Source organism: Triturus cristatus, chromosome 4_2 (genome assembly GCF_964204655.1).
Source record: "Triturus cristatus chromosome 4_2, aTriCri1.1, whole genome shotgun sequence".
Taxonomy (NCBI): domain Eukaryota; kingdom Metazoa; phylum Chordata; class Amphibia; order Caudata; family Salamandridae; genus Triturus; species Triturus cristatus.
Window position 1 is genome coordinate 85,261,040 of NC_140586.1, and position 26,592 is coordinate 85,287,631.

Below are 26,592 nucleotides of genomic sequence, written 5' to 3' on the forward strand. Positions count from 1 at the left end.
GATGTTGTATTACTTTTTTTCTTTTTTTCAGGCAGCATGTTACTCTTGACCAGTACATAATTTGAACTCAGTCATAGCCAGGTGTTCATAACTGGCACAGATGAGCTGAGGAAGTCAGTGCCTGTAGGTCAAAAAGGTGTTCAGAATACGTAGCCTTTTAATCCTTGGCCTCTCAGCAAATAGCACAGAGCAGTGATCACTTGTGCCAGATGCAGTTGGGATTCTGTGCAAATACGTGGGCAGAGTGGTGCTCGATTTTAGTGTATATGTTTAAGCCACGCTCCTTTCAGGGAGTCCACACTTTTTTCAGCCCACTTATAGCCCAGTGTACGCCATATTACATAACATGAGATACGCGTAAAGGGCATGTCCATCTCGCAGGTACCGTAACAATTGTTAATGAGCCTATCACAACAGGGTGAAAAAACCATCCGCCCACCTATCTATTAACCCGTTCAGCCACCTGTCCACCCACCCACCCACCCACCCATTCAACAGTCAATTCAGCCATCTATTATGTGTCTGCTTATCCATCCATTCATTATTTCATCCATCCTTACATCCACAGGTTTATTTATGTAGCCACCACTTACTATTTTCATCATTTTTTTCCAGCCAGCCAACCTACTACTCTGCAGTGCAATCCTACAAAGTGTAATATTTGTTTATGGTAAGGTCGCGCTTAGGAGTTTCAATCATATATAGTTTTACGTCCACTATACCAGCTATTTAAAGAATGCAAATATTTGCATACGTTTTCTCCTGTTTTAAACTTATCATTGCAAAACGTGCTAAAAGCCCTGCAAATATGACGTAATACAAGCAAACAAAACTTGAAAGCTTGGGAAGTAGTGTTGTGTTTCTGTGTGAAGCTTAGCATCCCCCTACATTTCGACCACTTCACTCCCTCTCTGACAAAAGAACATTCACAGATACTGGTCACAAAGATACCAGTCTGTAGGACTATATAAATTATCTTTTTGTTCGAAAATAGCTGTCTCCTAGAATAACACATTTACAGACTAAATCTATCAATGTTAAAAAAAAGAAAATTAGAAACAAACGCAACGTTTCGGTTTAGCAAGCAAATACTTTATTTGGAAATAAAAGGAATTAAAATCCCCTTATTATGTTGCACGTCGGAATACCGTTTCTCACCTTAGACTTGTTTTTAGCGACACTCTTGCCTGTTTTTAGTTAAAAAAAAAAGGACTTTATTGGCTTATTTGTCTTGACGTTTTGTAACCTGCTTCACTAGGCTTTGAAGTCAGCAAGTGAAGTAAACGCACTTCCCTCAGTGCAACACGTGGTTTTAAAACACAGTTCAGTGAAATCCATGTAAAACAAGCATTGGCATAGCAAATAGGTCTCGCCTTTGGGACCTTATAAGTATTTCGTTATGCAGCATAATATCCTTGGTGCAACAACATCAAGTGTTGCATGGTTAAACACTTATACGGTCCCAAAGGCGAGACCTATTGGCTATGCCTATGCTTGTCTATATTTGTTATGTCTTCCTATGTTAAATAGTGATTATTAAGGTTTTTAGGTTTGGTTCACTTTTACTTACTTTAAGGTAGGTTGGCGTTTCGTTTCACCCCTCCAATTTATGGTTTGGTTCTCGTATCCTTAAGGTTTTAGGCTACGTTCCCCTTGCAGAAGAGGGGCTCAGCACTTGTTTGTTTTTCCGAGGATATCGGAATGGGCTGATTTCGGGCCCAAAGCTTTTCCTGCGGTCTACAAGGACTTGGTTAGGAGCCTGCATGACTTAAAAGACGCGCAAACGCCCTTTGAATCTTTACACAGCAGGACCAGGACACGCTCTTCTGCATTTTGAAAGAGCGCTTCTGCCTGTGGTGGCTGCCTCTTGCGCCAATTTCCTTGCGCACAGCAAAGTCCTCAATTGGAATTGAAAGAGGAGGACTCATCGCCTTGGCAGACATTTTCCCTTGGGCTGTATGCCCTTTTATATGAACGTGCTTGGGATATGTACACCGTTACCATGGCAACGCAGTCACTATCTTCCTTTAACAGTTACTGTTTGACGGGCAAACCTGCAGGGAGTGTTTTGTAAAAGCTTTGCATACCTCTCCCATAAACAACATAAAAGGTAGAATCAGCCAGAAAGGGCAAACAGTTTTCTTTAAGCCCTCTTCTTTATTTTAATACTTGGCAAGACATCTTCCTCGTTATGTCTGACGAGGACGTTACCCGGAGGCTCCCTGACACTGAGGATATTTTTAAAAGGTATTTGGACAGGGAAGTCGGTGAAAGCCATCTTTGCTGATAGAAAAAGGGATTCGCCCTCTGTAGAGGACCTTTTCTCATTTTCTGAGAAGACCCCTTAAATTGTCAGAAGAAAAAAAAAAAAAGAGGCACAAGGCAACCAAAAAACCCAAACATCTCATGGGTGAGGAGCACACATTGGGTAGCCTGAAAGCTACAATAGACTGTGGTGTCCATGGCTGCACAATTAACAGGAGTGACCGTTTTGGTGAAATTGATGTGGGTGGCCTACATGGCACAAAAGACAGCAGTATTAATACTGATGGTGAGTATTTACTTGGCAATGAGGTAGAGAACGTGATGGATGAATAAGGTTTTGATCCAAGGGAGACGTTGGAATGATTTCCTCAATGAGGATTTGGACTACCCTTCTATTTCAAAGGCTATCAAAGACCCTAAAGGTGTCGAAATGTTTAATCCTACCAGCATTACTCACCCAAGGGGATCGATTGGTGGCCTATGGACCACATGACCTCTTTTATTAAGTTCTGGATCCGTAATTCTCTAGATAAGGAGAGGCGTTATCTGATAAGGACTGAATGCTCTAGAAAATTCCTGGGAAATAAATCAGGTATAACCCCTTATCTGGACCCGGAGGTATTGTCTTACCTTTTTAAGTCAGGAAAAGATCCTAGGAAAGGCAGTGCCAAGATAAGATTATTAGATACTCTGGGTCCACTAGATATAGCTCAAAGCTTCCTTCAAGGGCATGCCCGTAGATGTTGAATTACTCAGGGTCTGGAGCCAGCGGGCTTTATGCCTGCTTGGCAATGCCAGGCTAATGGTCGAAAGCAGGAGGGCTATCCCGATAAGGATTAATCCAACGTGGGGTGATCTAGCTATCAAGAAAATGCCAGGGAACCCGAATGGGCGTCTTTTTGGGGAGTGTGTTATTAAAACTCTAGGCAACCATGGCTCAATGTTTACTGCCTTTAGTAAGGCCCAATCCAACACAAGACAGATGCTCAACAGATTTTTTTGTGTAGGGCTGACAGGAGGGGCCTGGCCGGCAGCCGTGGGCTACAATGGCCCCAGTATTACCACCAAGACCAGAGGGGATATGGAAGAAATTTCCATTCAAACTGTAGCTTCTTTCCGCAACGAGGACGAATACCTTGCTCACGAGGCCGCAAGGTAGATTCCATGGAGCTGGAGATCAAGGCAAGTTTCAACCCTTTAATTGGTTCTTCCCACACAAAGGTAGGGGGAAGGTTATGATTTTTCATCCAAAGCTGGTCTGGCATAATCAAGGATTCTTGGGTATTACAAACTGTGAAGAGCTGCAAATTAAAAAGTTGCCAGGTTCTTTACCAAAGGTGCAACACCAAGGGAGTTGTCCTTGGAGCAGGAGTGAATGACACTGCCACGTACAGAAGCTACCGCAAATGTTGCTCAAGGGGGCAATTTGCAAGGTCATGGACTCAGAAAAGGGTTTTGCAAGTACGGTTTTCCTAGTGCAGATGGTGTACAAGGGTTGGCAACTCGCAATAAACTTGAAAGAATTAAACAGGTTTTTGGTTTACAGGCACTTCAAGGTGGAAGGGATCCATATTCTGTGAGACATTTTACAAGAAAAAGACTGACTATTGAAGTTGAATCTAAAAGATGCCTACTTCACAATTCCGATGATCTAAATTTGTAGAGGTATTTTGTACCAGTTCTCCTGTCTTCCCTTTGGTCTGTCATCAGCACCTTGGTGCTTCACCAAGGTACTGCGCCCTGCAATTGCTTTCTTGAAAAAGAGGGAAGTACATTTACTGGCCTATTTAGACGACATGTTACTGATGTCTCAGGATCAGGGGGGAATTGCTAAAGCGCAATAAGTGGTCAACGGATCTCTTAGAGGTCTAGGGTTCATTATCAATGTGTAGAAGTCAATCATGACTCCTACACAGAAATTGGAATTTCTGGCATATCCGGTGGATACCAATCTGACCCAGCTTGGTCTCCCTCAGAAAAAACTGACAAAGATCAAGATGGAGGTAGCTCACATTCTAGAGAAAGAAGTGGTGGCTTTGAGGGGGTCTAGCAAGAGTGGTAAGACTTTTGTCATCCTCCATTCAGGCAGTTTCCCCAAGCCCTTTTTAGGTCTCGCTCTCGAGACCTATTGTCGCCGAGATGCCTCTCAAGGGAGACAGACCGGGGCACGCGCAGGGATTGGGGTCGGGGTCTGTGGACGCACTTGCGCAGACGCACACACACACACACACACACACACACAGAGAAACACACCCCGCCGCTGCTGACCCCCCCCTCAACGCATCCACGGCTGCCTAACGCGCGCGCACACACACACCTCGCCACCGCCCCCCGTACAAGCAGCATTGGCAAAGCCAATAGGTCTCGTTTTAACAGCAGCGATGGTAGCACACAGACAGATGCCATGCCGAACTACAGAATAATAACGAAGATATTCTCGTCATAAAAACCGCTGTGATGTTAACGTGCCCAATCAATTCAGCTCTTCTTTAATGTACACACTATGTAGCACTCTGACACCCTCATAATACGGCTGACTACATACTCGCAAAGGACGGAGTAACTAACGCAGCCCACTTCTGTCCGCCCCCTCAAGCAGGCAGCGGCACCCTCACTTACCCTCACTCCCGTACTGCTTGCCATTGTTCGCTCCCATCCTGAAGATTTCATACCCTCAACGACATCCCAAAGCGGAGCAATCCCTCAAGAGACGCAAAAACAGCTCCCCACAACTTTCCACCGGCACTCCATGCTTCTTTCCTTGGGTTTATGTCCTACCTGGCGGGTTCCCGGAAAGCGCGTGACTCCCCCTGGTCACGTGTGACTTTACAGTCCAATTGCAAGACCCCGGCAGCAGGCGTGGGCCAATCACTAGCCGCCTGCTACATGGGCAGCCAATCACAGACAGACTGGGTGAGTGTTGCGCGCACGCCGTCGCGAGTCTTTCGCTCATGGCATCTCTTGCACGTGCTGTTTTCTACAGGGCCGCAGAGTAGGGGTCCGGCTGCATGTCCTGTAACTGGCGCTTCAACTTCATCCAGAGAACGAGAGGACCATCCCCCGCACGCCCAGCTAGATTCCTCACCGAGGCAGGTTATTTGTGTCTTTCTGCCCTCTGTTCCACTCGTTTTTCCCTCTTTGTGTGCCTTTCTGTCCTCTGTTCCACTCGTTTCCCTCTTGTTTTGTGCCTTTCTGCCCTCTGCTCCTCTCGTTTTTTCTGCCCTCTGTTCCACTCGTTTTTTTGTGCCCTTCTGCCCTCTGTGCCACTCGTTTTTCCCTCGTGTTTTGTGCCTTTCTGACTACTGTCCCTCTCGTATTTTTTGTGCCCCTCGTTTTTTTCCCTTTTGTGCCCCTTTTGCCCTCTGTCCCACTGGTTTCCCCGCCGCTGTGGACCCCTTCCAACACTACATATTCACAAAAGGATTGTGTATGTGTGTGGGTCGGTGTGTGGCTCTTTTGTGCCCTTCTGCCCTCTGTGCCACTCGTTTTTGTGCCTTTCTGCCCTCTGTGCCACTCGTTTTTCTCTCTTTTTTTGTTCCTTTCTGCTCTCTGCTCCTCTCGTTTTTGTGCCCTTCTGCCCTCTGTTCCACTCGTTTTTTTGTGCCTTTCTGTCCTCTGTTCCACTCGTTTTCCCTCTTTTTTTGTTCCTTTCTGCCCTTCTCGTTTTTGTGCCCCTCTGTTCCACTCGTTTTTTTGTGCCTTTCTGCCCTCTGCTCCTCTCGTCTTTTGTGCCCTTCTGCCCTCTGTGCCACTGGTTTTCCACTCATTTTTTGTGCCTTTCTGTCCTCTGTTCCACTTGTTTCCCTCTTTTTTTGTGTCTTTTTGCCCTCTGCTCCTCTCGTTGTTTGTGACCTCTGTTCCACTCGTTTTTTTGTGCCCTTCTGCCCTCTGTGCCACTCGTTTTTGTGCCTTTCTGCCCTCTGTTCCTCTCGTTTTTCTGTGCCCTTCTGCGCCACTCGTTTTTTCCCCTTTTGCCCTCTGTCCCACTCGTTTCCCTACCGCTGTGCCCCCTGTGGACCCCTTCCAACACTACATATTCACCAAAGGATTGTGTGTGTGGGGCTCGGTGTGTGTGTGTGTGTGAGAGTGTGTGTGTGTGTGTGTGTGAGTGTGAGTGTGAGTGTGAGTGTGTGTGTGTGTGTGTATGCAATAGGTCTCGCCTTTGCGAGAGCTAAAGCTATTGGCATTGTCAATGACTGCCATTTATTTATCTGTTTTCAAAACCAACCCATAAATAAAAAAGTTTGTCATTTACAATACCAATAGCTCCAACTTATGCAAAAGGCGAGACCATTGCATTGTAAATGCTTGTTATTACAAGGCTCTTCAGAGACTGAAATCCCTGGGTTTGAGGATAGGTCTTTGGTATGCAGATGTAACTCCCCAGTCCCCGGAGCCTTGAAAGGACCTACAATCGTGGTTGAACGACCTGGAGAGCTAGAACAGCTAAGCAATATTTGGGAATGTTCCAGAATTTACTGTAGAGTCAAAGGCAAGCAATCTTGGTTGGGGAGCAAGATTAGGAGAGATAGAAACTGAAGGGCAACGGTCCAAGGAGGATATTGTTTGGAAATATTACCGGTGCTGAACGCTTAGATGAGTTTCAGGTCTATTTTAGCAAACTGTTATTGATCCGGATAGACAACTTCACTGCTGTATCCTACATCAATTGTTGCAGATCTAGCCAGGGAAATTTGCAATTTTTGTTGGGCTCAGAAAATTCTCTTGAAAGCAAAGTGTATCTCAAGTCATCAGAACAAGAGAGCAGACTGGAACTCAAGATTTTTGAGGGACACGAGTGACTGGAAGAGGAGTCCATTGTATTTCAGGAAGATTCAGGATTTGTGGGGTCCCTTTCAGGTAGATCCCTTTCCCAGCAGATTGACATTTCAGGAAGAACGGCATTACAGCTGGAGGCCAGATCCTAGAGCATTGGCAGTGGACGCTTTAGTACAGGTTTGGAACGGAGAGAACCGATACAGATTCCCTCCATTTGAATTGATCCAGAGGGTGGTGTTAAATGTTCAGAGGGAACGATGCAGCATAGTTCTGGTAACTCCGTTTTGGAACTCGACAGTTTGGCTCCCTGGAATAATGGAACTAGCAGTAAAGGTTCCACGTTTGATACCGGGGGACCAGTCCTTTAGAAAGGGCAGGAAGAAGAGGAGCATCTTTTAGTGCTAGAAGGAAACTTGACCCTTCTTGTTTGGAAGATTTTATGAGATCTGGTAGATACAACGGCCTTTCGGGAGAGGCCAACAACCTATCTGATGAGTAAGGGGCACCAGGTGCCAGGAAAAAGATACACAGTGGTATGGAGAAAGTGGTGTGCTTGGGGAGGAATTTGGATCCCATGGAGGATCCTGCAGTAAAAGTCGCAAATTACCTTGCTGCATCGTTCAAATCAGGCCTGTATTATAGATCTGTTACAGATATGGCTTTTCATGTGGATATTCCTTGGTAAACAATCTTGCTGTTGGTAGCGATCCTTTGGTCCGCAGAGTGATAAGGAGATAAGGCTTAGGCAACCACATAGGGCAAGGTCTGATTCTTTATGGAAAAATAATCTTGTTTTTGATCCTTTGTCTCCTGGCCTGATAACTCCTGTCTTTCTACAAGACAAACTTCACAGAAGTTTGAAACATTACTCTGTTGAATCTCTTTTAGAAGAGTCTCGGATGTTAAGGCATTAGAAGTTTGCAATAGGTTTAAATCCCCTGATGGGGTCCACTTTGAGATTTGGAAAAGGACTAAAATCATGTCTGAAAACATTGTATCCCTTTTTCAATGACGGCAAGAAATTGTATGTAGTGAGTTGCATGAAAGTTTATTAACAAAGAATGCTAGAATTTAGATCAGATGGTGAGGATCAGTTATTTTGTAATGTAAAACCCTATGGGGCAGTTTCAACAGCTACTATTTCACAATGGGTAAGAGTAGGAAAGTCCAAGGCAGGAATGGATGTGTCTTAATTCGGGACACACTTCTAGCGGTGCGATGGCCAGTAAATTTTTTTGGGTAGGTGTTACACTTTCAGACTTTCTGAAAGTGGCAGACTGGTCAAGTGCTAGCACCTTTGGGAACTTTTATCTTAAATCAGTAGAGCATGCGAGTAGTGTGGCGATGGGGAGCTTTAAACTTGCATAATGGTAGCCTCTGGTCTTCCAATGAAATGGTGATTTTCCAATTAGCATACAGAGAGAATGTTGATTTCATTATAGACAACTGGGGCTAAAAATATCCCACCGACCACTCCCAATTAGTTTAGTTTCAATTGTATAATTTAAGTTGTTCACTATGATTTATTGTGATTGTATCATTAACTTCTTATTTCTTTACAGATGTAAATGATTATTTACTTCAGTAAGAATTTTTTTGTGGTATCACTTTGTTTCTTCTTTCGTTCAGCTAACTCCTTGCAGTAAGAATATTTTCCAGTTCAGCCACGGAGCAGCTTTTGTTTTCGTTGCAGCCAAACAGAGGACTATGCTTAGTGATGTGGAGTTATATATGGTCTTGAAAGTTCAAAAACTTGAATGTTTTGTTTGTGATGTATTTTATGTTCTTTAAAGCGCTGGATGTTGGGGCAGCAATAAAAGGTCATTGCATAATGTTAGCCTCCGTTGTCTTTTCTCTCTGCATGTCAACTGGTTAATCGCCATTCTCTGACAAAGGGTCACTTAGGATCAATACTCTCACCAACTCTCGTCAACCTCTACCTGAAACCCCTCCTTGCTAATATCCTAAAACATTCAAAGATCAACTATCGCTTTTATATGGATGACACAACTCTACATAAAGATTCACCTTTCCAGGAGACACAGAAACGATAGCCAAAATTTTCAACGAGATCCAGTTTTGGATGTTTTTGCATTACCTAAAGCCCATCAAAAGAAAAAACACTTAATCGCTTCCCGAATGTCAACATTCCCAACCAAAACTGGCTAAAACAAAACGCGCTTCTTAGAAACAATCCCCCACTTGTTGACTTTACAAAATTACTTGGATTTATGCTTGATAAACACAAACCTCCAAGAACAAATACTCAACATTGCAAAAGGAGTCCATTCTCAGCTCAGACTGCTAAGACGTGTCAAACGATTTCAGACAAGAGGTGAAGGCACTTGACCTGTCAAGAATAGATTATAGCAACTCCCTACTACTAGGAATTACGAATCTAAACTTAAACCCCCCTTAAATCAATCCTTCATGCGGCTGCCCAATTGGTCTCCAGCACAAGAAAATGCAAGCATATTTCTCCAGTCTCTCTTTCAATAAATTAGCTCCCCAGTGAAGCAAGCATTTCTTTCACACTAATCTGTATCCGAAATAAAGCAATTCTAGGTGTGACAAAATCCAGAGCACTGAAGCAATCCTTCTCAGGAGGTGTTCAAGATTCAGGAACTCTATGTCACCAGATATCAGGACAGTGCAATCCTGTAATTGATTAAAAAAGCAACAGAAATATTGCTTTTCAGACACCACCGGCACTGAAGACTTTATACTCTCAACTATCACACAGTTCAACATCATTTAATTACATTTTATTAATGCCTAGAGTTAGCATCTGTTACACATTACTTCTGGGCCTTAGTCAATATATCTGCCCCAGTTCAGAAAGTTCAATCCTCTATATGTTGCATACTGGTCTAGTGCAGACTGTCGAATGCTTAGACAATTTCAACAGTTTTATTTGTTGGTTTTTCATAAGAACACTTGTACATAGAACAATCAGTAGCATATCCTCATAATTGTCGTCGCACAACCTATCCCTCCCCCATTCTCTCCACTAGATACCATCAAATAAAAATCGTAATTCAGACTATTATTGCCAACCTTGAATACATCAACCAGATATCCCCCAGTGGGTGTCAACCACTGTCCACAGTTCAATAGACAGTGCTGGGGATGATGCGTCCATCGAAGTGGATATCTCCATCGGGTGGGTCCTAGAGGCAATGCAACATCCCAGGGTTCTCTCCTAATGGGGTCCCGTCAACTAGCAACAATCCTCGCCAGACCCCCAGAGAAGCTCCAACCCTAGCAAACAGGCGTCCGTCATTCTGATTTATCCTCACCATAGCTGAGAAAATCATGGATGATCTCTGCTCAGGTCTACCTGGACTTTATCATCAAGTCTGATCCTCCTGACTTCTTGAGCCAAGGCCCATTTTATAATTTTTCTCACCCACAACTCGCAACTGGGGTCCCTTATCCCCTTCAAGCCAATGGCCACTCGTCTTTTTGCCAGCACAAGGGCCAGTTGTAAGAACTTGTATCCCATCTTCAATGTCCTGGGTCTCTGTACAATACTCAGTAATGCTTAAATGTGTAACCCTCTTGCCTTCATTAACCTTTACCCTCTGCTCATGTGTTCTCGCGTTAGCCCCAACACTTTGTGTATTGTAAAGCGCTTCGACATTAACAGGTCTATTTTAGGCTATAAAACTTAAAAATATATATTTTTTAAAACATGGAGGCCATCTTTGAAAGATAGAATAAAACGTTTTCCAATTGTTTGTCATACTTATAGCATGGCTGGCAATAACTATTGGGTTTGCCTATGACTGCGCTTTACAGGAAGCATGTGGCACCTTGTAAAACAAAATGTTTAGCCAACATAGAACAGAAAGAGGTGGTAAAAAAGGTAGTGAATGCAATGGAAAAAGCGCAACAGAGAAGCTTGGGAGAAGAGATGGGACAGGATCGGGAAGGCAACGATGGGACAGCAACAAAGAGTGCAGGGTCTGAGGAGCAAGCAGCATAGAGGATCAGGAAGAGGAGGGTGAGAGTGAAGAAATGCATTGCAATTCCTGTAAGAAAGTAGTTCCCTGAATGTAAGCAGTATCAGGATACAAGTTAACTAATCGGAAGACAGAAAAAAAACGTAAATAATAAAAGGTATGCAAATTATATTGACAAGAAATCCAACCAATGATATTCAGTGGGCTGACAAGTCTCAAGGTAAGTTTTGGTACTGTCCACTAACATTTTCCAACTACAGTTGTAGGCAAGACCTAAAAAAGTATGTGCTGCAGCGTAAGTCTGTCAACTGAAAACAGGAGGCTATATGAAAATGCACTGCAGCGTCCTTTCACAGAGTATGGTTCTCAAACAGCGTCCAACACCTTCACAGACTGACCTACTTACCGTTCGGCGTTGCAAACTGTATTAGTACACTGTTGCAGCCCAATGTGATGATAAATGACTGTTTGCCAACACGACTGCACTCCGTTTCACGTGATACAGAACATTTAAATACACACACTTCCTCATCTGCAAAGAAGAAGAAAAAATGAGTTAAGGATCACATGTGAGGCACCGGAAATCAGTTATACAGCAGATAATTTTCTGAATTGACGAACAATCCAAGGATTTGCACCGCCTGCAGAGAAGTCTTTGCCAAAATGAAATTTGGCCAACCTCTCTGTGAAGAAAGAACCAGTTTGTTTCCATTTAACTTCAAACAAAATTTCATCACCTGCGTATGAATACAATTCCCATAAAAGTAAATGGAAGTCCACACCATTTCCAAAGTCTGGAAAGGTCTGGTGTATGACCATCACAGATCATTAGGGAGAGATACTACTTTCGCGCAAGTAGAGGCACCGATTTACATGTATTGGACCAGAAAATTAGGTTTGAATTGATGCTTTCATCACAATAGGACAGAAATGTCTTAAAATTGATGTCCCTAAATGCTAGATTAGGTAGGGCTAATCGAGGAGATTTTGTGGACCAACAGAATCCCATTCACGCCTTAGTCCCATTGGAATAACTTACTCAGGAAAATACAATAATTGATAGCCCTCTTAAGAACTACTTCCCTACGCTACTGTTGAGCCAAAGAGTTTATGGGTGGGGAAGGTTAACTCTTCTTTGAGCACAGGCGTTTTACCTGCCCAAACCGGAGCGAGGTAGTCAAGGCATTTTTGCATCCAACACATTTTTTGGAGGCGAAGACTTAGAGGGCTGGAGCCCCCCCCCCAAAGGATGTACCTCAATTGCTGGACAGGAAATTAGCTCTAACTGGACACTAACTTAAGCAGCTTGTGTGCATTATTTGTGCAACCTGGAGAGAACTGCAAAGTTAGTCAAACTTCCGACCTTTTATAGTTATAAGACTTCTTCCTCATTATAATTAGAATCACAACACTTGCGTTTTTCTTGCTATGAGTTAGTCCTTATTCAACATCTATATTTAGGCCTGGTGGCCTCAAGTGTTACCGGATAGTCAGCTCACAGGGGAAACGTTAAGCGTGATAAAGACAATCTAGGCATGAAGAAGGACACAAAAGCATCACAGCTAAGCTTGTGAGAACAGAACAGGGTAGAAGAGAAATGCATCCTCAATTATTCTAAACAAAACGATATTACATGTTTGTCCAGCAGACACATTTTCTACTGAATCAACAGGTAGCGAAACATTGACTTGATAGTGGACTATTCCAGATGACCAAAAACACTGCACTCCCTCTCCAGCCAGTGGATAACTGACCAGTAAGTGGAACACTCCTCCCGTTACATCACAAGGCTCACAGAACTTAGGTACATAACATTCAGAATAAAAAGCAAGCTTTACTTAACATTACAACATGCTTCTCTAACACTCACAACAAATACACACTAAGGGCAGTAGCATTCAAGCTTCACTCATCATAGAACAGCAGCAGCACTGGCAACAGTGCAATCTACTTGGATAAAGGACAAACCCAACAGAAGTACTAGCAGTGTAAGCAGAACTCATAATCAAGTATTAGCTGGCCAGCTCCACGCAGGCTTCTAAACACTTATCGATAAACATCAAATCTGCTCTAACTAGAGGGGAAAAGGGCAGAGAATCTCTGACCCTACAGCCAATGAATCCGTGGCACATGGTTTATAGGTGAACACCTGACCATTCAAGATTGCAAGATTCTGCCATAGGTATTAGTAGTTTAATATATTAATTGCATTGTTTCATCAAGCTGTCAGCATGCCTCAGTTTGCAGAGCCATAATTTTAGCAAAACAGATTATACACACTAATGCAGACGTGCACTCTACCCAATCCGGTCCAGCAAGTATGGTGTACCGTGCCTTAACAGTAGCATTTTACTTGTGAATCCGGTTTTCTGGTTTATTGTTGTGCAGCTTTGATGCATCCGAGTGTATATTTACACAGCACCTTCCCCACACCTGGTGCCCCATGTAAGGTGACTTCAGGCACATTCCTGAGCAGCAGTCTTGGATGCAAAACCCTTTACTTGGGCGTGGACACGCAGCTTGAGGCAGACTGCTTTTAGTTTGTTGAAATAACCCATGTGTTTTTTTGCAGATTTTACCTGCGTTTATTCAATAATCCTTTTTATTTTGCTGCCCTAAGTGGAAAGGGTATGCCCAGATGTGGTTCCGGTGTTCATGGTACCACTGCAATCAAGCTTTCCAGGCTGATGAGCGATACCCCAAAGCTGGTCCCAGGATGCTTGTTTCTGGTCCAGGGAGGGCCTAGCTTGGCAAATCGGCTGACCTGTTCCCACGAGGAGCAGGATCAAGACTGATTTGCCAATGGCTGGGTCCAAACTGGGGTGGCGAGGAAAAAAAATTATGGAGCAAACTCAGATCTTTGTCACTGGGGGTTCATGTTTACATTGTTCAGCATTCCATCCATCATTTGTTCTTTCTGCTTTTGTTTATTACTGAAACCTGGCACTTGTGTACAGCCAGCAAGGTAACTAAAATGGGATATAAAATCTACAAGATCACCCTAATGGTAGGGGCAGGGATATCGCCATACTGTACAAACGGGAATACAGCTGTTTGATAGGGGCAGAGGCATATGAATTTTACCACTCACTCAACCCTCAGTCTGTAGGAGGGCCCCTTATATACAGACCGCCCGGACCAGCATGCTCCTTCCTGAACTCTTTGGCCGATTCTCTGTCCCACGTAGGCCTGCGTTTTGTCCCATTTTATGGGTTTAGGAGATTTTAATGTCAATTTGCACGGTCAGTATGGAAAAGACCTCACTAAATTGCAGGGTAGCCATCACAAAAATGGTGCTTTTGCCGCGGCTCCTTTATTTCTTCACTAACCTGCCGATACTTGTCCCCATGAGGTCCTTTAGAGTGCTGAACTCATTGATGACGGAACTAATATGGGAAACAGGACGTAGACGTATTAGTCTGGCCAAGCTGCAACTTCATGCGAAACAGGGAGGTATGAGGGTACCAGATCTACGCGCGTATTGCTATGCCAGCCAGTTGTAATGGGTGGCATATTGGCTTGCAGGTCGCAATTTACACGAGCTGGACATGTCATCACGAGACTGGGATAAGGGGATTATCCACAGGCTCTTGCTACCACAAGCCCCTCCGCTGACCCTGATGCCCCACTTACTGAAATTAGCTATCCTTATTGGCGGAGTGCGGTAAGATACACTGGAGGGAGGATACCATATGCCCCCACCATTCCGCTATTGGGCGTTCCCACACGTTCCGGGGTAACCTCTAGTCGTGCGCTGAAGGCGTGGACTGAGGCGGGCATCACTGCACTAGGAGATTTCTTTACGGAGGGTGTATTGATGTCGCATGAAACGTTTGTACATGTCAATGGTGCCCCGGATGCGTTGTTCCTATTGCACATGCCTATTTCCAGACACATACGCGTCACGTGGTCACCTGAGGACACTGAACCACCTCCGGATACACTGCTTACCATGCAGTACCTAATGGGTAACAGGGCTCGTCTGACTAAATGGCTCACTCATGGGATTCGAGTTGAGAGAGCGACTTAGTTTCAACCGCTACGCGACGAGTGGGGAGGGGGACGTGGGTCGTACATTCACGGCCAAAGAATGGGACACTATATTGGGGTTCCCCAAGAAGGTCTCCCACAATCCCAAGTTTAAATTTATTCAGCTGATGTTACTACACAGGGCATATTTAACCCCACACACGTCGAGTGCTATGTTCCAGGGGGCGGAAGACGACTGCCCGCGGTTCCATGCTTCTGACGCGGGATTGCTACACATGGTCTGGGCTTGCCCTAGACTGGGACATTATTGGGCGACAGTGTGCAAGATATTGACAGCAGTGGCCCCGGTGCACCGGAATGACACCTTGGAATACTGTATAATGGGCCTGGGACCCCGTGAAAAGAAGGGCAACCCTGCCCCACGTTTTGCGAACCTGGCGCTCCTTTTGGCCAAAAGAGCCATAACCATGCGATGGAAAGCCACTAGAGCCCTGTCCTTACTGGAATGGCACACCGAAATGTTGAAGTGGGGTGGAGCAGAAGGATCTGAATTGAAAAGGGAAGAATTTAGGGGCCTACGAAAAACACAGATTTCATTAGGCTGGTATGCAATGCTGGAAGAGTACGCTGCGATAGATATATTGTCCTACTAGGATGTGCTGGGACCATCGCAGGGGGGTCTGACCTGCGAGTATGGGACACCTGGGCTCCTTGTGTTGCCTGAGGGATGTGATAGATAGCTTAACAGGACTATATAGTTCCATTCAGACGGTCCTTGAAGCCGTAAGACACACACTTCTGTTAGTGGATGATGTGTAAACACTATTGGTAGCTGATAGAGGCCGAGCATGCAGGGAGGGAGGGGTGGTAGGGTGATTGTTGTAGTTTTTTGTTAAGATGGTTTTTAATTGTAGTATATCCTGTAGGCCTCCACAACCTGTCATTCGCTTTGCCAAACCTGCTAATACACACTGGGTTACTGGAAATGTCCTGTATTGACATGCCGTTTAAAATTTAATTCTACGGGTATTGGATCCTTGCAAGTTGCCATTGGGAGACACCTTTTGGATGTTTAGCATTGGTACGGAATATTATTCTGTGTTGTTGATAGCTAGGTCATGCTACATCTCATGTCTGTATGTACTTATACATCGATGTATGATGTCTGCCTCATTGTTTTGTAAAACCAATAAAAAAAAATTAAAAAATTTTTTTAAAAAAAGACCTCAGTCTTCATCTCCGAGCCTTCTGATCAGGCAGGTCATATGATGGACCTTGTATTCTCTAATGAAGCTACAAATGTCAGATCCTGTTCCTTTATCTTGGACAGACTACTTTGTAATTACGTTTAAGTGGTCCACCACTTCTTGGGCCGACAAACAGGCCAGACAAGCCACTACCCCAATGCATGCAGAACCTATAATAAAGTCAATCGGAACGAGCTTATAAAATCCTTGAAATAATCTGCATCTATACTTTCCAGATATGTCAAGGAGATGCCTCCAGAGTCGATACTTGGCACCGAAATACAGTTGAAATACTGGCCTCTGTTTCGGTCTGTAAACATTGCAGTAATAGACTCTCGGGACCTTGGTTTTACGGAAAGCTTAAAACTGGACAAAAAATACAGAAAAAACGTTGAGAAGATGGTGCAAAGACTATAAAGGGGAGTATAAAGCCCTTTATATGGATGCTCTTAAATACCAGGCCTCAGTTAAGCCGGCATATTAACACTATTATGGGTTTAATAGATATAGCCAATAATAAACACAGGAAAGTTTTCAAAACAGTGAAAAATGCTATCTCACAGAAGGCTTCTGTTGGAAGTTTGGAGCCTTCGGCTGAATGGTGCAAACAACTGGCATCTTTCTTTGTTAACAAAATTCCGGATATTCAAGTTTGCCTTGATACAACACCGCTGCATGACTCAAGACCCAACCATCTCCATTGAACCAACTAAAGCAGTAGCAGGCTCATTACTATCCTTCAACCCCATTTTTCTGGAGAACACTAGTTCGGCCATTCTCAGCTGTAAATCAGGATCTCTCTCCGATCCCTGTCCCCCTAACCTTCTATCTTTGGGGGCTGAAGTGATCAACCTTACGGTCAATAACTGCTGAATGACTCTCTTACCACTGCAGTTGATCAGTCAGCCTGGAAGCAGGCTAACATTCTCCCCTTATTAAATGTTGTTTTTTTTTTTAACCCCTTCAGCGCGGCGCGGATTTCCGCGCCACGCTGAAGATTCCGTGCGCAGGCGGGGCCATGACGGAACGGTTCCGCCATAAGCACAGCCCAACCGACGTGCATGACGGAACCGTTCCATCAAGCGCGTCGAAGGAGTTAAAGCGTCAGCAGATGCCAATGTGCTGCCTAACTAAAGGCCCAATTCTTTGCTGCCTGCTCTATCCAAGTTGCTGAAGAAATTGATCTACCAGCACCTTTCACGTTACTTAGAGACTAACGACCTCCTCTATCCCAGTCAATCAGGCTTTAGGCCCAACTTTAGCACTGAAACTGCATTGCTTGAATTTACAGAGCTTATCAAAAATGCTGTAGGCGAAGGGATTAAGATCCATCAGCATCCTTTGACACGGTACCTCATCATAGGCTCCTCTCCCGCCATCAGACTATCGATATTAATGGTCCTGCACTGACAGGGTTGAAGTCTTTATAAGAGAATAGAGAACAGACGGTATGAACACCCTTGTTTCTCTTCTGGCACCCAAGAACTGTTAGAGTCTCTCAAGGCTCAGCCCTGAGCCCCACGCTATTTAACATCTACCTTGCGCCACTGGCTTCCCTGGCGGAAACTTTAAATGGCCCCAAAATTTCCTACGCGGACAACACATAGCTTTTCTTCTCCTTTAATTAAGAAGAAAATATTACACTGGAGTCAATAAAACCTTACTTAGCAGCTGTCTTCCACTAGAAGCGCCTGAACCAATTGAAGTACAATGTTGATAAGACAGAGGGCCTGTGCTTTTGCCAAAATGTATCCGCGGATTGGCAGACCCTTTGGCAGGATAGAGTCCCTCCCTAAGGCCCACAATCCGAAGTGGTCAAAACCTGGGGGTGAAGCTTGGTTGGGCCTTGTTTTGCGGTGCTATGAACATTAAAAATGTTTTTGCACTCTATTTCCCTTCCAGCTAGAAATCAGCCATCCAAGCTCCTATTACATCCAGACTGGACTAGATAAATGTATTATATCTTGGCCTCCCCCAGTACATAGTAGATAGTTAAAGATGATACAAAATGCACTTGCTCGGCAGCTTAAGCGTCCGCTTAGAGCTCAGACTTCCTCATCTGCTCTCCCTACACTGACGTCAGATGAGGAAATGCATCTTGTTTAAAACTCCGTTACTTACCTATAGAGCTTTGCATGGTACTGGTCCTAGTTACCTTACGTCCAGAATACATTCATATCTCTCCAATAGAAATCTGCGTTCCTCCATTGGGGCACTTGCTATAGTACCGAGAATTAGGTGCTACTTAGAAGGGGGATGCTCTTTTTCTTACCTAGGTACCTTGGCTTGGAACAAACTTCCCTTTGACCTACGTCTAGATTAATCTGAAAAGCAGTTCAAAAAAAGTTTAAAACCTGTCTTTTCTCAAAGCTAATTGTCTCTACCCATGAATCAGTGTCGGGACACTCTTCGGAGTAGCTGTGCACTCTATAAATCCTGTTTTCATTCATTCATTCCCTGCTCCAGGGGTGACCTAGCAATGTGTGCACAAGGAAGTGGGCGAGAATAAGACTGAGATGAATGTGTTCACTGAACAGGTCATGGGCAATTTTCCTGAACAATGGCAAGTTCTAGGCCAGAAGCACATACGTGGGTACAACCTGCAAAGGAACCTAGCACTGTGTAGAGACTACGTGTAACGAGCATCGTATGATGGGATGAGACTGTATGGTGCTTGCTGCAGATATACCAGATTATGGTCAAAATACTCAATGGAGAACAGATCGGGCAATTTCTGGCTGGTGAATTTACATAATGTTGGTTTTCCAAGAGGCCAAAAAATTCTGATGAAAATCTGACAGTTTTCAACCCCCCCCCCCAAAAAAAAAAAGTACCAGAAAAGAGAGTCTCTCCACAAGCAGTCAGAAGACACAAGGCAATCTTAGTTGACAAGACAAGGTTCCATAACACTGAGGAAGAACAAATGGACCCCTTTCAAGGAATCAACTTTTACAGCAGAGGCAAAACCAACATTCTTTCCAAGGTAATCCTCGAGATATTAATCTTCAAAATGAAAAACATGATGTGCCCCCCTAAACACATCAGCAACAAGCTAGTATATCATTGGACGATCTCAAAAACGTCTATCAAACCATAGATGCTTCACCTGTGATCAATACCAGCACATCTGTGACAGCATTTCAATGCAAGGGCTTTACTGGTGGAAGATCATCAAGTCCTTTTCATACATCCTAAAGACTAATCTGGTACTCCGTCCTGAAAAAGCCCAAGTCCAATCAATCAAATCAATGATTTTTGATGCACCACAGGGTGCTCTTTCCAGGATTAAGACCATGCAGAGGTGTGTCAGCTCTCATGTTTACTCTGCATTCAATCTGATTGGCGAGGACCAATGAGATTTGGAGTAGGCTGTTCATGTCCTACGTGCGTGCTCATTCTTAATAATGGAGAGTATGATCTACTGTTTCACCACCGCTCAGCAAAATGGACCTCAGAGCACTCCAAAGACAAAAAGATTGCCGGTAACGTTATTTACTGGTTCCCTTTTTTATCTGCAAAACTATGCCGAGATAATAAAAACAGATTTTCAAACCATAACCAATTGTCTTGCCCAATGGGTTGCACAAAGCTTTGGTCCCTGCCGCCGTATTTAACTAACAGATAGACAAGATTTTGACTAGAAATGTGGAACATTGCAAAACCGATTTAAGTACCACCTAAAGAATTTCAAGCCAGAGTGCTCCTTTGGCATGATCCACTATGAACAGATAGTAAACTAGCTACAGGTGACAAGGATTTATAAGCCAATGTATCCTTATCAGTCACCCCACTATATGCGCTTTTAAACCAACCACCTCACTGACCTGGTCACCGTTTGTTATCCTCACCTCCCCACTCCACACTATTTTAAAGAGAGTTACACCTTACCACCTGCCCACAGCTCTTAACGCTGCAAAACGGTTCTGAAATGTAAGCCAGAAGACACGTGCAATGCCTTGTAAATATTACATGTAACTTCTCATATCCATACCCCTTGGCCAGAACCATTAATTATTACTACTTTCCAGTAGTATGGTATGAGGCAGCACAAACAGGTGCGTCACCAACAAAGATGTTATAAACATCCAACATCTGTTTTTTTAGCCTTACAGGCCACTGGCCAGTATGGTGATTTTGAGGACAATTTTGCAGAGTTTAAGCATTTCTAGGATCTTCACCAGAGGCTCTTTTATTATACTCACATAATATATAGATTTATTTTCAGTCTTTGTTCATCAGTAAAATACTGATGAATTTTCAATGAGGAAGTTGTTCGAATTGTTTTGCAGCATTCTACATCAGTACGTCTAACCGGTTAAGTTTCTCTTATGACAGTAATGGAAGCGAAATGCCTCAATTGCACATTACTCAGTGGAAATTTAACTATATTAAAAGGTTTAAACGAAAGGAGATTACTTCACTGAAAATTGCTCAGTATTTTCTAAATGGAGACTAAAAAAAAAAAAAAAAAAAAAGGAAAAATGATAAGCCTAATTCTACCTCAATCAAGACAGAGTGTGTTTGCATACATTATTTTAGATGCCTTCATGTACAGTGCTCGTACAACCTAGAAGAATGTTCTACACTTCGGAAATCTGAGAGGTTTTCGAAACTGTAATATGCTGGTTCCAGCAATGCACTGATCTGCTTGAAGTCTTTATTTAAACAAGCATTGGCATAGCCAATAGGTCTCGCCTTTGGGACCTTATAAGTGTTTAGCCATGCAACAGTTGCATAACTAAATACTTATAAGGTCCCAAAAGGGAGACCTATTGGCTATGCCAAGCAGCCGTAAGGCCGCAAAAGTGAAAGTGATCGCGATCAAACATCAAAGCGGCTGTGAGAGTGAAAGTAATCGCGGTCAAGCAGGGTGCGCCTGTTAGCACTTTTTGGAGCCCTCTCAATAAGTCTCGCCAGACCAGTGCATGCGCTGGGTCAGGTGAGACCTAAAAACACAAAAGGCAACCTACTCAATGGACCGAACAGGTTGAAAAACTACAGGGTGCTTTAGCGTGCCAAACAAAAGGCCCAATAAACAGCACAAAAACAAGATGGTAGACTCAATGGAAAACCATTACATCAGCAAATATTATATAATGGCCATGTTATAACCTGAAATAGTAAACTCTAAATCCTAAAAAAAACAAAAGGATTCCACAATCAAAATAATCTTCATGACTGTGCAGTTTCAAATATGTAAACTACTTTAGATTTTTGAATGTTGAAAGTATATGGCATACTACTATATTTTTTACAAACACTTTAAAGATTGGTTTAAAAAGAAAAAATTGACTTTCCTTTGAATAACGTTTACATATTTTAACCTACACAAAATGAGAACCCATTTAGAACGCGAACTTATGTGCAAAAAAATAGACAGCAAATTACCATGGGGGTAATGAGTTATATGTACTTGCATCTCTCATTAGAAGCACTTCCGTGTGGCAATTCCTAGTTCGGATCACACATTCTGGCAATAATGTTGGAACCTATTCAGGCTAGTCAAAGAGCATGAACTCAAATTGCTCCCCTACCGACTAAAAGAGACGCAATTCACTTTTGACGGAAACAAAACCAGACAGGTACTTCAAAGGATGCATCCCTAGATGGATGAACAAGGCTGCCTTGCGTCTTATTAGAATATTCTCGAAGGCACACTGGTGGCTTCGGGGTACATGCTGTTCGAGGGCAAATACATTGGTAGAATGAAGAGAAAACGGCAGAACCTAGAAAATACCACTTCTAGTGGTCGCAGAAGTAACCCCACCCCTTCCCACCACCCATCCCCCCATTATTTCACAATATATTACGCGGACAGGTTTTGGATTTCTGCCTTTTGAATTTAAGGGTTACAACATTGGTCTCCATCTGAAAGTTACCAAAGATTAGAGACACAAAAAAGCTTTGATCTAAAAATATTCGAATCCGAGGCATCTAGATCTGTTCATTTTCGCGAACTGTAAATAAAGCTTTGAAATAACAGAGCAGGTCTTCGATTTCCCGGAGCAGGAACAGTTCAATGAAGGCCTTGAGCAGAAAAGGGTGAAGGGTCGCTGCGGCTTCGCATCTTTCAAGTCGCCGGTTTAATTCTACTAAATGCAAATTGCTCTCCATCCCAAGCCGAGCCTGGGAGAGGGCCTTTTGTTAGGGTTCAATGGGGGAGCAGATGTTCGCGGAGCCGCGGGGAGGCGAGGACAACGGCTGGATGAATGCATAAGAATCTTTTCGACTTTGGGACCCAGAAGGAAAGGGGAAAAAACGGCTACATTTTTCCCCCTCTTTCTGCGTAAGAAAAATAATTTATAGCAAAGACGTATTGACGGGACGGCGCCAGTGCCCAAGCTCCTATTACTTAACGTAAAACTAAAGCCAGGCCGTGGATACAGATTACAGCAATTTCCTCGAAAGTCTGGCGGCTTTATGTCGTAAAAAATGCTGGCACTCATTCACTTTCATCGAAGGAATGAACGGATGGCTGAGCATCCCTATGCGCTTTCTAGCAGGCCAGGGGGCAGCTAGGCACAGATCGCTGCAAAGCACTACAGAAGCCGCCAGGCTAGCTTTACCCGATTCCCAGCTTCTTGCCAGTAGTTTGCACACAGATCTCTGCAGCAAGAAATTCACCCGGATTGAAACAAGTGACATGCAGGGTAGGCACATCCATCTTTACAGCAGGTTTAATAGCAGAAATCTCACCAGCATATGTACAGAAGTAATACGCCAGACCAGCTGCTCAGCAAGTATTTTATTCACATGGCATGTGTTATTCCAGGGGTGCACAAGACCTTCCACCACCTTCAGTATGCAGTGTGTCATTTTTAGGTTTCACCTACTAAGCAGCCCCTGTGGGGTCTGCTGCGAGAGTATTGTTAGATTACAGTGAGCCCGCCCGTTGCTCACCATTGGGTAGCTTCATTATTAGTTGGCGTGAGTGGCCTTTCCTTGTGTTTGTCGTCCCCCTCCCTAGAACGGACACATTACTGTGTCCTTACATTGCTCGCTTTTTCAGGTGTTACTTATTTCTTTTTGTTTCAAAACTAGTCAAGCCTGCATAACGGATGCTGTACAGTATGGCTAAGAGGCATTAGGAAGGTCAACAGATCTCAAAGGCAAGACCCATTGGCTTTGCTAGTACTTGTTAGATCTGGTGTTAGGCAAAACCAATTGATTTTACTAAAATGTATATTTATATAGCTAAAAAATATTTAACCATAGAGACTTTAGCCCAAACCCTATAGATCAGTTGGCATGTTAAGTCATTCTTGTTTTTTCCCCTCACTACAACTTATAGCACAGTGAGTCAGCCCACTTCATCCATTAGTTAACTTTACTTCGAGAGACGCCATTCAGCTCTTCAAAAAAAAAAGTTAGAGTGTCAAAGGCCATACTTGAGGTGGTAGAATAGGCACAAACCCAAAGCTTTGTAGACCATCACAAAGACAAGACCCGCTTTCTACTACAAGGCTGGCTTACTCCTACACATAGGACTGGGTTGGGCAGACTTCACAGTATCTTCAGATACATTCACGGCCATATTTTATGCCACTCAGTGTACTGCTGTTAAAATGCTCTCAGCCTCTTGTCCACGACAGGTTGCGGCACGGGTACAAAGGTTGGCCTATTACTGTTTCCCTTCAATTACAGTTCCATTGTATTTTTTTTATTTTTACAATTTATAACACCACCGAATTGCATAAGTCTCATAATGCAAGATGACCTATGGCCAGGGGAAGAACATTTGTTAATAGTGTAATCAGACGGCAGATCTTTAGTTGCTTTCGTCAAGCATTTTATGCTTGTAAGCTGTTGAGTTGTCATAGGTACTTTCACAGTGTAATTGGAAACTAGTCATCTTCTAGAAATGGTCTCTAAATTTGGATCTTAAAAATCAATCTGATCTGCCAAACAGGGTTATTTCCCTGTGCCAACACCGTCATTTTCACTATTTCTATGGTAGATTTATACTGACCCTCTGACACCTCTCACACTATTTTCTTTGTAGTTTGAATTGACAATTTGTTTGAGAGTCTAATTCACAGACAAATTCTAGATGATAATGTCCCCTTCCAGTACGGAAAACAAGTGTCTCCTGAACACTGTCTAAAGGAGACTAAATACAAAACATTTTGAAGGGGTTGAAGAGTCTAACGCTCTTGCAAGTAGACTGTGCTATGCAGACCATTATTTGAACCCGGACTTGAACATTTGATAGGATCTAAATCCCTACTGTTCCAGAATCACAAAAATAATTACCTTTCTTTTTCCTTATGTTCAACACTTTTTTTCACTTGAGTGAGCAACGCACTGTAACCTATCACCTGCACATAGCACCCTTGTGGTTTCTGAATACGTTTTGTTTATTTCCTAATACAATTCCATTATTTGAAGATATTAAATCTTGAGGTCCTCCGTTCATTTGTTTGTCTAAATAACTGCAATTTATCTAGCAAAACAAAGTTTAAGGATAACATATTTATCAGTTAATGTATTCTACGAATTTATTTAGTCTACTTATTCACAGGAATACTAAAACCTAACTAGTTTAAAATCCCTATTTTTGTTGGAACTATCCAGATGGATACTGATAGCCTATTCTGTGTTTTGGCAAAGGGTTGCCCTAGTTGCTATGCTACAACACAAATTCTCAAAGGACATGAAATTCACAAGCTGAAGTACCACTTTGACCTTACTACACACCACTTATTCTCACTCAACCTTAACTTCATTACCAGCACAAATTATTTTATATAACCAACGTTCGAGCATACAATACTGCACTACCCAATGTGATGGTGAGAGCCAAGGGAAGACCTTAAGCTGATCTCCCAACCCCTGTATCCTTCCATTAACCTTAACTCGCATCTCGCCATCACATTATGTAATGGGGTATTATGCGCTAATACAGATGTGATGTTGAAAAGATTTTGCCATGGGTTTTTTATTTAGGTTGTCTTTTACAACAATTACAGGGACTTTTTTAACTACCAAAAAGACTTTCTAAGAGAAAACATTACCATCTTCAAATTATCTGGCACTTAAAAGCAGTCTTCTTTCTCAATTTCATAAAGCTTCCTTTTCCAGTACCTAAAATTGTTGCAACTTAAAAAATCCAAAACTACACTTCTCCGAGGAAAACTTCACAAAGAAAGCATTGAGACTACTTTTCAACTAAAAGATCAACTGTTCAGTGTTGATCCTCCCAGCTTCCTAAGCCTGTTTATTAGTGTACTTTAGACACATATCCACACCGCAAACTCTGTTCGAGCGCCTTGAAAGATTCAAAAGCATATTGGCAAACCGTAATTGCACAACGTGGCGCCATCACACAGCTAAGGCGGAGGCACAAAGTTGAAAAGTTACAGTACGCTAATGTAGCAAGATTTTATTTTGCTACTTTGTATACATGTTCGTAAACCACTGAAAGAGGACAGTTTTCAAAAACAAGTCCAAAAGAAAGAAGATCTAGCAATCATAGGCACTATCATAGAGCATCTGAAAAGTAGAGACCATGTCCGAATACACACTGAAAATCAAATGGGGGGGGGGGTAAATCGACTACAAAAACACACACGTGGAGCAAAATACTTCTCCACATTTTCTAGCCTGTCACGTGTGCCACACCCAAAGGATTGTTCTAAATCACATCATAGGTTATACTTTCACATTTCTTAGAAATCAAAAATGTGGAATGGATCGCTCAGAGGGGAAATACTGATTTTAATTGATATAAAAGTCATAAGTATCACTAGTTTTTATTGTCTCCAGCGTTAATAGTGCTTGCGTCTTTACAAAAAAAGAAATATAAAAAGAACTAGAAATTAGCAGAATATTAAAACCTTAGTTACAAAGCTGAGCCATCAATGTTAGATCTTACTAGGAGGCCTTGAAGCATAATTTAAGCATTAGTTAAACCAAGCACATGATCTCCAAAATCCCCAATGCTCTTCTGATCATTGATTGCTAAATGGGCTAACTATGATAGAATACTTACACATATGCTAGTCTGTAGATCACACTAGGTCTCCGTCATTCACACACAAACATATCATATAAGCAAGACCATACATATTGCTAAGATGCACCCAAAACTTCCTCAAAATATCACAAAGTTCACAAAATCCCTAATCAAGGAATATCAATGGTATCTCAGACGTTTCATACCAAGATTACAAACTAAATGCATTAATACATGTATAGTGTAGAAGTTATGCAAAAAATCGTGAAATCCCCATACACATACACACTATAAAATATACTCTACCATTCATAAGAATATTGCAAGTCTCTAACAAGTTAATTATATAACAGCACGCAGCCAAAGGCAGAGATCCTTTATGAGCGAGTTG

At 43.0% G+C, this 26,592-nt stretch overlaps 1 protein-coding gene across 5 annotated transcripts in view; it reads right to left on the reverse strand.

Annotated features, from left to right (window-relative positions):
- Positions 1-26,592, reverse strand: part of CARM1 (coactivator associated arginine methyltransferase 1) — a 212,864-nt gene that overhangs the window by 181,708 nt on the left and 4,564 nt on the right. For all 5 annotated transcript variants that reach the window (XM_085600664.1, XM_085600660.1, XM_085600662.1 and 2 more), the window contains exon 2: positions 11,416-11,541. In XM_085600664.1, coding sequence (XP_085456790.1) covers positions 11,416-11,541 — 126 coding nt within the window. The remainder of the gene's footprint in view (positions 1-11,415; positions 11,542-26,592) is intronic.